At 40.9% G+C, this 10,125-nt stretch overlaps 1 protein-coding gene across 3 annotated transcripts in view; it reads right to left on the bottom strand.

The window, feature by feature from the left end:
- Positions 1-319: 319 nt before the first annotated feature.
- degs1 (delta(4)-desaturase, sphingolipid 1) overlaps positions 320-10,125 on the bottom strand; it is a 32,186-nt gene continuing 22,380 nt past the window's right edge. The window contains exons 3-5 of one of the 3 annotated variants that reach the window (XM_061837435.1): positions 2,438-2,508; positions 2,187-2,301; positions 320-1,002 (exon numbers count right to left, since the gene is read on the bottom strand). In XM_061837435.1, the coding sequence (XP_061693419.1) occupies positions 856-1,002; positions 2,187-2,301; positions 2,438-2,508 (333 nt within the window). In that variant the 3' untranslated portion in view covers positions 320-855. Of the gene's footprint in view, positions 1,003-2,186; positions 2,302-2,437; positions 2,509-10,125 lie in introns of those variants that run through there. The other 2 variants (XM_061837437.1, XM_061837438.1) reach the window with 2 other exon arrangements.

Here is a 10,125-nt window from a genome sequence, read left to right as displayed (position 1 = left end):
ACTGGACTGCCGTAAATAGGAGGCCGGCTTGCTAGAACGCGCATTTATGTGCATGCGTTCGACGTATTGGCCTAAACTGAATCAAGCGACGTGGATGATAGTCTTATGGTTTTTTTTTTACGCAGTCACACTGCCTCGCGATCATCGCAAAGAGCACTCTTGCCTGGTGTAACTGAATTTCCTTTGACATGGCTCATGATGTTGATGACATAAATGCGCTTGCATTTACGTGAAGCAGTTCTGAACAAGCTAAGGCATTTATCTTAATTTGAAAAATCTTACAGCACACCGACAATGTCACAAAAAGTGAATATGCAAGTCATTTATACACTTTGTCATTTAATAGAAGAGCATTTTTTCTCTCTTTACATGTCATTGCCATAAAAAGAAGATACATTATTTGTTGTAAATATTTTGACCAATTAAGTGAAATTTGAACATTTCCCACAGCACACCGGAAGACCACTCATGGCACACTTGTCAGGAATCATTGCAATAGAGAGCAGAAGGCAATAAAAATGCACATTAACAACAAGTTGACATTTTTCTGTCATATTAAAGTAAGATTTCAAAACGTTTATTGCAACTAAATGATTTACTCTGTCTGATTTCCTAAATAAAAAAAAAAAAAAGTACTCAACCCATACCAGGCACAGTCAACACTGCCTATAAACAGTGTTTCATATAAATCTCTAAATTATAATCCCAAGAATTGGGTATGAATTATGCATATGATAAATTGGATTTGCTGACCTTGATAAATATTTTCATGTGATTTAAAAGTACATTATTTTTATTAGCATTATTTTGAATGTTAATACAAAGACGTTTGATTCAGAAAACCGCTAAATGAAATTACTCCAGTTTGACATCTCCTTTCAGCTTCCTCTTGACTCGTGAGTATGGGCTTAATGTATCATCCATGATGAAATCATACAGGACCTTCACCCACGATGTATATTGTGGAAGGTCATCATAATACTCTGCTGCTATTTTCCTCACCTGCAAATATAGAAATAGAAAAGATGAGAATTGCAAGTAACTAACATTTGAAATTTGCATCCAAACAATCCAATTGGTTCTTTTGCCTTTGGCTCAGAGAAAACAACATCCACAGAATCCCAAAACAATTTCAATTGTGGATTTGTCAGACCACAGAACACTTTTCCACTCAGCATCAGTCTAACTCATCTCGGGCGCATAGAAGCTGGCGGGGTTTCTAAGTGTTGTTGATAAATGGCTTTTGATTTGCATAGTAGTTTCAAGTTATACTTAAAGATGTAGTGCCAACCTATACAGTATTTACTCATTCGTTTATTCCTGAGCAAACGCAGTGGTATCCTTTACACATTGTCGGCTTTTGATGTAGCATGAGAGATTGGTCACTTAGGCGGTACCGCACAGGTCATTGAAGGCATTCATTGTTAGTTTTCAGCCTTGTGTATATCAAGAAAATCTAAACTTTCTAATATTATGGACTATAGACGAAGTCCCTCACTTACTTGCAATTGCACATTGAGGATTTTCTTGGGCACTTTTTCCACAAAGAGTTGAATCTCAACACATCTTTGCTCGTGAATGACTGAATTATTCAGGGAAAATCCTTTCATACCCAATCATGCCACCCACCTGTTTACCTGTGAGATGTTCCAAACAGGTGTTTGAGGAGCATTCCACAACTCTGTCTTTTTTTTTTTTTTTTTAAACAACCTTTCCCAGCCTTTTTGGAAAGTGTTGTAGGCATAGAATTCCAAGTTAATAATTATTTGGTAGAATCAAAGTTTAGCAGTTTAAACAAACATCTTGTGTTAGAAGTATATTTAAAGTAATATAGATTAAACCTGATTTGCAAATAGTTTTATTCTATTTTTATGTTTAACACAATGTCTCGACTTAATTGGAATTGGGTTTGTACACCGGTTAGTCTCACAAGGGTCGCGGGCATGCTGGATTCTAGCCCAGCCATTTTTGGGGCGAGAGGTGGTAATACACCCTTGAACTTGTCACGTCATCGCTAAAAATAAGTCCTTCCAAGACGAAGAGATGGTAAAAGAGGTAAGCCTAAGCAGCTGACTCAATGGTCCATGACCTTAAAAATAAGGCCTATATCTTCAGTCAAAACACTGTAGCTGTAGACAATTAATTTAGATTTATACGTCGCTGTGAAGCCATGGCTGAGTATTTACCCGGCAAATGTGAAAGGACATTGGAGATGAGTGTTTCTCACTGCAGTTGGACGAATCTACGGATGGGTGACAGCCCAGATATGGATTTTCATTCGTATGGTGTTTAGTGATATCACTGGAAAAGATGAGCTATTATTACTTCCCATGAAAAGACAACCTTAAGGAGAGGACATATTTCAGAGGTTTAAAAACTTTCGAGAAAACTCAGCTGCAAGTGGATAAATTAGTGTCTATCACCAAAGATGGAGGACCTGCAATGGTTGGGGGTGTGAATGGATTTGTTGCCATGGACAATGCTTTCCCAGACTTTGTGAAAGTTGAGCTGCAAGGAAAAGACAAAACACTGACCGATATGATAAGCTCAGTTAGCACTTTCAAACGAAAGATACAGCAGTTTTACTTAAAGCTGCAGGGCTATGATTGTGCAATTTTCCAGAACCTGGTGTCAGAGCTTGAGACACAACGGAAGGCCTGTGAGCAACTTGACAGTCTACGCTACACACAGCAGATCAACAATTGTATGTCAGAGTTTGACAAACATTTATGTGCTATCTTTTTCAGGAAGATGTTGAGGTTGATTCACTTGCATCAAACATTGCAGCACTGTTTCACAAGAACTTTTCTGGAGTGGAAGATGAGATTTTGACTCTACAAATGGACATTGAGCTGACGTCGAACACTCATGGACAGTTCAGTAACTTACACAGGGAAAAATACCCCAACATGAAAAAATGTGCTCTCTCCTTGATTACATGATTCGGCGCCACTTATTTATGTGAGTCCGCCTTTTCCTACATGAAGATTATTAGGTCCAAATACCTCTCCACCATGACTGATGAACATTTGGAAGTGTGCTTGAGAGTGACTGGCAGCAGCTGCTGTCCGGACTATACATCCCTGGCTGATTCAATTCAGAGCAAGTCATCATAGTAAACTCAGGTAATTACAAAATTACAAAAACGTTTTTAATTATTATTGTGTTTTGCAAAATTGACTCTTTTGGTATGGGCTATTCGGTCCGTGTACGACCGGTGTCAGAGTTTGGTCTGCATTGCCGGGAATAAGATGGACTCATTTCCGGTGAGAGTTGGACTCTGTTGTCACCAATTTTGTTCACGACTTTTATGTACAGAAAATCTCTCTCTCTCTATGCTGTCGAGTTACACTCTCCCCTACCACCACCTTACAGCCTTAGTCAGTAAACCTCCTTCAGATTCTCTCTCTCTCTCTCTCTCTCTTCTCTCTCTCTCTCTCTCTCTCTCTCCTCTCTCTCTCTCTCTCTCTCTTCTCTCTCTCTCTCTCCTCTCTCTCTCTCTCTCTCTCTCTCCACGTCTCTCTCTCTCTCTCTCTCTCTCTCTCTCTCTCGATCTCTCTCTCTCTCGATCTCTCTCTCTCTCTCTCTCTATCTCTCTCTCTCTCCTCTCTCTCTCTCCTCTCTCTCTCTCTCTCTCTCTCTCTCTCTCTCTCTCTCTCTCTCTCTCTCTCTCTCTCTCTCTCTCTCTCTCTCTCTCTACACACACGCCACACGCACACACTTGCCGATCTGCACACACACGAAAAATGTACGGGTGTGGTCAGTCATGCTTGCAGATAAAGCTGCGGGTGTGATTAGGGATGGCCTTAAAATAACTTACTGGATTAATGTAACATAACTGTAAATAAAAAATTAAATAAATAAATATATAAATAATAAATATATAACTAAAATGGAAAAATAAAATTTCAAACTCAGAAATTATCATTTCCAATTTCAACTGGTATTAGATGATATAAAATGGTATTTAAAAATTTTCAACAATAAAAATTCTTGATCTGACAAACTATCTGAAGAAAAGTTAAATGCACTGGCCTGTCAAGGAATAAACACGAACGGTCTGTCATCGCAATGTTTTGAAAATGCTGAAAGTTTAGTTCAACATAATCGCCGTTCGTGGCAACAAGTTAGCGATACATTGTAAACAAACATTCCTGTAGGCAATCGTGACGTATTGTTGTGGGGACGTGGATGATAGTCTTATCGTTTTTATTTTTTTTTTTTATTTTTTACGCAGTCACACTGCCTCGCGATCGACGCAAAGAGCACTCTTGCCTGTTGTAACTGAATTTCCTTTGACATGGCTCATGATGTTGATGACTTGATGATATAAATGCGCTTGCATTACGTGAAGCAGTTCTGAACATGCTCTTTCGTACATGCTCCGTCTATGCTCAGTACAGTTAACTTGCCGGTTGTTTTGGACCAGGCTCGTTTAGTTAATGTTTATGAAATAAACACGTAAATTAATGTCAAGACCACACAAAATAAGTGACGTTTTGAGAGAATGTGAGGGGAGGGGCGTTATTGTTGCTAGTGTTTGCGCTTCAACATGGCGACGGTCGTGAAAGCAAAACAACGAACTCAAACGCATGTTCGTTCAATGTTGTCAACTAATATCCGGATTAATTTTAGGCAATTTTTCCTCTATTTTCCGGAGCAATTTTCATGAAAATTTAAAAATCCGGAATTAAGTCATTAAATTCTTGATCAGTGAACCTACTATTTTCTGCCTTGCGTCGTTGTTGGGACACACTCTCACACCCTGCTGGTCGAATCAGTACTAGTAATTTTAATATATGCTGTAGATTATTCCACCATTCGTGACTTTGCACCCTTTGCACAATTATCATTGCACTGGTCTGTAACGGTAAATTGCGACCGGGTAGGGGCACTCTGTACAAGCTAAACATAATATGGGGAGTTGCGGTACTCCAACTGCTCTAAATGCATCTTTGCACAATAGTGACTCTTATAAGGAATATTTCCTATTAATTGAATGTCTCTTGTTCTTCATTCTTGTCTGTCTGTTCTTTTTCCTCAGTATTCAACATCGATATTGTACAAGGGCGGCACCAACTGCCAGAGACAAATTCCTTGTATGTTGTGACATACTTAGCCATTAAATATGATTCCAATTCTGATGTAGCCCAGCAACAAGTGAAAGACAAGAACTTGCAAACTTCAAATCTAATGTCAATCGCCTGAGCTTCAACTAGTTTACAAATCAAGCATCCTGTAAACAAAAGACAACTAGATGAATTGGATATTTATATATTTTTGTCACTTCTACCTATAGACTCTAGTGCTAAAAGACAATTTTCAGACAATGTGATGTTTAATGGAGACCTCTTTTTTGTTTTTTACCTTTGCTCCTCATACTGTAGCAACAACATATTTTGTGGTAATTATAAGCACAGAAAACAGAAATAAATATTTCATAGTACATATTTCTATAATTTGTTGTTGGTGCATCTGCCGTTGGATGCACCAACGTGTTGGCAACAAAAGTGGCGGGGAGAGAATACACTTCACACTGCCCCAATCTTCTTTTCCTTTCGGCTTGTCCCGCTAGGGATCGCAACAGTGTGTCATCTTTTTCCATCTTAGCCTATCTCCTGCATCTTCCTCTCTAACCCAACTGCCCTCATGTCTTCCCTCACAACATCCATCAACCTTCTCTTTGGTCTTTCTCTCGCTCTTTTGCCTGGGAGCTCCATCCTCAGCATCCTTCTACCAATATACTCACTCTCTCGCCTCTGAACATGTCCAAACCATCGAAGTCTGCTCTCTCGAATGTTGTCTCCAAAACATCCAGCTTTGGCTTTCCCTCTAATGAGCTCATTTCTAATCCTATCCAACCTGGTCACTCCGAGCGAGAACCTCAACATCTTCATTTCTGCCACCTCCAGTTCAGCTTCCTGTTGTTTCTTCAGAGCCACCGTCTCTTATTCGTACTCACCACTGTTTTATAAACTTTCCCCTTCATCCTTGCAGGGACTCACATAACACACCAGACACCTATCACCAGCTGTTCCAACCTGCTTGGACCAGTTTCTTCACTTCCTTACCACACTCACCATAGCTCTGGATTGTTGACCCTAAGTATTCTAAGTCATCTGCACTCGCTATCTCTTCTCCCTGGAACCTCACTCTTCCTCCTGCACCCCTTTCTTTCGCGCACATATTTTGATTTACTTTGTCTAATCTTCATTCCTCTCCTTTCCAGTGCATGCCTCCATTTTTCTAATTCTTCCTCCACCTGCTCCCTGCTTTCACGATATCATCTGTGAATATCATGCTCCAAGGGGATTCCAGTCCAACATCAGTCAGCCTATCCATTACCACAGCAAACAGGAAGGGGCTCAGAGCTGATCCCTGATGCAGTCCCACGTCCACCTTAAATTCTTCTGTCACACCTCCGGCACACCTCACCATTGTTCTGCTGCTGTCATACATTTCCTGTACTATTCCAACATATTTATCCGCCACACCAGACCTGCGCATGCAGTACCACAGTTCCTCTCTTAGTACTCTGTCATAGCCTTTTTCTAGATCCACAAAGACAATATAGCTCCTTCTGACCTTCTCTGTACTTTTCCACTAGCATCCTCAAGGGACATAATGCATCTGTGGTACTCTTTCTAGGCATGAAACCATACTGTTGCTCGCAGATACTTCTGTCCTGAGTCGAGCCTCCACTACTCTTTCGCATAACTTCATTGTGTGGCTCATCAATTGCTTATTCCTCTATAGTTCCCAAAGCTCTGAACATCGCCTATGTTTTTAAAAAATGAAAACTAGCAGACTTTTCCTCCATTCTTCAGGCATCTTCTCATCCAATAGTATTCTGTTGAATAAGTTGGTCAAAAACTCCACAGCTCCCTCTCCAAATTGATTCCATACCTCCACAGGTATGTCATCAGGACCAAGTGCCTTTCCAGTTTTAATCGTTTGTAGTGCCTAACTTCCCCCTTATTAATCATTGTCATTTCCTGGTCCTTCACACTTGCCTCTTCTACTCATCTCTCTCTCATTTTCTTCATTCATCAACCTGTCAAAGTATTCTTTCCATCTATTTAGCACACAACTCGCACCACTCAACACATTTCCATCTCTCTTTAAAGTGTATGGCAGCACCCAATGCACCTTTTTGCTAATGTTATAGAGTTTATTATCCAGAATTCGAATCGAGAATTATCGGCAACAAATGATTGCACATTGCTTGATCCGCCGGAAAGACGACAGCATAGCTGAATTAGACGACGAGACCCAATACGTCAATAAAGGTGTCAACATGGCGACCAATAGACTACATTGTGAGAACGACGATGAATTTCCCGATATTTTGAGCAATGAACACTATTCTGAAGGGTCCTACGAAGAATATAAGTTTCATAAAGGCGTTAAAGGTTATCAATTTGAGCCAGTTCGACAGCACACACGTTCGAATGGAGACGAAATGGCTGGCCAAGAAGGTGCCGAGAATGCAGGGAGAAGGATATGTCTCGTGTTGTAATCAAAGACTGGTAAGCATTTGTGAAGTTCTTGTTTGGTTTTAGTTAGTCATAAACTGATAAATAGTAAAGGCTTCGGTATCCTGAATGTATACACAAAGTTTTTGGTCTTTTAAAAATATGCAAATGCCGTATATTTAGCAAATAGTGATGCGACTTCCCGGCCGGTCATTGTCAAGCCCAATGGATCTGCCTGTGCGCCTCAGAGAAACTATCAGCAGTACGATGTGCATCACTATTTTGCGTGTACAAGGCTCGTTTATTAATGCACTAAAACACACTGAAGATGTTAACATAGTCCACATTCTAAGTTGGTATATTTTTACAAATAAGAATTTCAAAGAATGAAATTCATTTAAAATTGTGTCAAGTTAATTTGAGAGCAATAGCTGGTCTTAACTTGCTTCACCATCAATGTAATTTCACGTGCTAAACTGATGCCATAACCAGACAAAACCCAGACCCGTCCAAACCCCATTTTAATCACAATTTTTCAAAGATGTCATGAGCAAAACTGCAAAAGTTTTTAATGAAAATAGTGGTTTTGTTTGGGCACTAAATGCTTAAAATACAAAAGCAAAAGGGGTGGATGGTTCTGTGTACTGGACTGATATGGTTTGTTTGAGCATGTAGAAGTTTGTGAATGTGAGCAGATTTGTATTTATTCATTTATTATATCCACAGGCATGTAGATGGTCCATTCCTATGCAAACAGCAGAAAAGTGTTTTTGTTGCCATCAGAGTCAATATATTCACCAGAAAATGGCAGACTATCCAGACCAACTACAGTGCATGACAGAGCACCCAGGATTTATTAACCAGTCTGAACCGGTGGGTACTGGAGGTTGCCTACTGACAATTCCAGGAACAGTATTGGCAGTGACTGAATTTTCCACAACACGAGTAAGAGCTATTTTTTAAAAAAATATTTCTCCTAATCAGCCTAGCCTTTTGCCATTCACATTCATCCATTTTCTTCATCGCTTATCCTCACAAGGGTCACGGGTGGAGCCATCAGCTGTCATCAAGCAGAATGAAGTGGAGATCACGACTGGACATCCCAGAGAAAACACACGCAGGCACGGGGAGAACATGCAAACTCCACGAGTGGGGCCGGGATTGAACATGGGTCATCATAATTGTGAGGCCAATGCTTTACCCTTTCCCTCCCATGAAGTAGACTGTTTTCCCGAGCCTTCTTTATGAGGGACCACAGTTTCTGTTTATTATCTCTGTCCTCCTGGGTTAAGTCCTCCGCGAAATGAAAGCCAAATTTTTTGCATATATGGGCTCCTTTTGGCCAAAGTTCAAATCTTCTGAATCTCTAGGAAGTGAATCTCATGATAACTCCTCAGGGTTTTGTTTTATGAGAGGGCAGCGTGCACAGGTGCAGCTGCTCTTAGCTCTCCAGTTTGGTGCATTTTCTTTATTATTATTTTGGTGGTACTCGTGGATTACGGTAAATCCAAAGTCACATATAGCTTCCAGGACATAATCGATCTGGAACAGAAGCATAGTTTATCAATAACAAAGGAATACCAAAAAGGTAAACAAAATCCTGGAGGACATCGCGAGACCACCGGGATCTCCGTGGATAGCTGCTCTCAGCAAGTGACAGAGAATGCGCCGGGAGTGTAAGCAAAAACGAGTATGTCGGGCAGGCCTGGCTGCTAAGCTAAGGAAGCAATATACAAGAAGATACATCACCCACAAAATGGACGAATTAGAACTAAAACAAGCCACGAGCAGCTTTGTTTGTTTCTGCAGTATTATTTTCATCACGGAGACGTGGCTAGACCAATGCAGCCCTATGGGGGCACAAACCAGTGCAATCTGTAGGCCGGTCCCAAGCCCGGATAAATGCAGAGGGTTGCGTCAGGAAGGGCATCCGGCGTAAAAACTGTGCCAAACAAATATGAGCGTTCATCAAAAGAATCCCATACCGGATCTGTCGTGGCCTGGGTTAACAACGCCCGCCCCCGGCACTGCTAACCTGCAGGGCGTCGGTGGAAATTCAGCTACTGTGGGTCGAAGACAAAGAAGAGGAGGAAACCGGATCCAGCGTCAGAAGAAAAAAAGGAATGCACAGAGCCTACAACTGAGTGTAGGGACTTTGAATGTTGGGACTATGACAGGAAAAGCTCAGGAGTTGGTTGACATGATGATTAGGAGAAAGGTTGATATTCTGTGCATCCAAGAGAGCAGGTGGAAAGGTAGTAAGGCTAGAAGTTTGGGAGCAGGGTTTAAATTATTCTACCACGGAGTAGATGGGAAGAGAAATGGAGTAGGGGTTATTTTAAAGGAAGAGCTGGCTAAGAATGTCTTGGAGGTGAAAAGAGTATCAGATCGAGTGATGAGACTAAAATTTGAAATTGAGGGTGTTATGTATAATGTGGTTAGCGGCTATGCACCACAGGTAGGATGTGACCTAGAGTTGAAAGAGAAATTCTGGAAGGAACTAGATGAAGTAGTTCTGAGCATCCCAGACAGCGAGAGAGTTGTGATTGGTGCAGATTGTAATGGACATATTGGTAAAGGAAACAGGGGCGATGAAGAAGTGATGGGTAAGTACGGCATCCAGGAAAGGAACTTTGAAGGGCAGATGGTG

Source organism: Syngnathoides biaculeatus, chromosome 12 (assembly GCF_019802595.1).
Source record: "Syngnathoides biaculeatus isolate LvHL_M chromosome 12, ASM1980259v1, whole genome shotgun sequence".
In the NCBI taxonomy this organism is placed as follows: domain Eukaryota; kingdom Metazoa; phylum Chordata; class Actinopteri; order Syngnathiformes; family Syngnathidae; genus Syngnathoides; species Syngnathoides biaculeatus.
The sequence above is the reverse complement of the archived record's forward strand: the minus strand, read 5'-3'. Positions and strand labels throughout refer to the sequence as shown.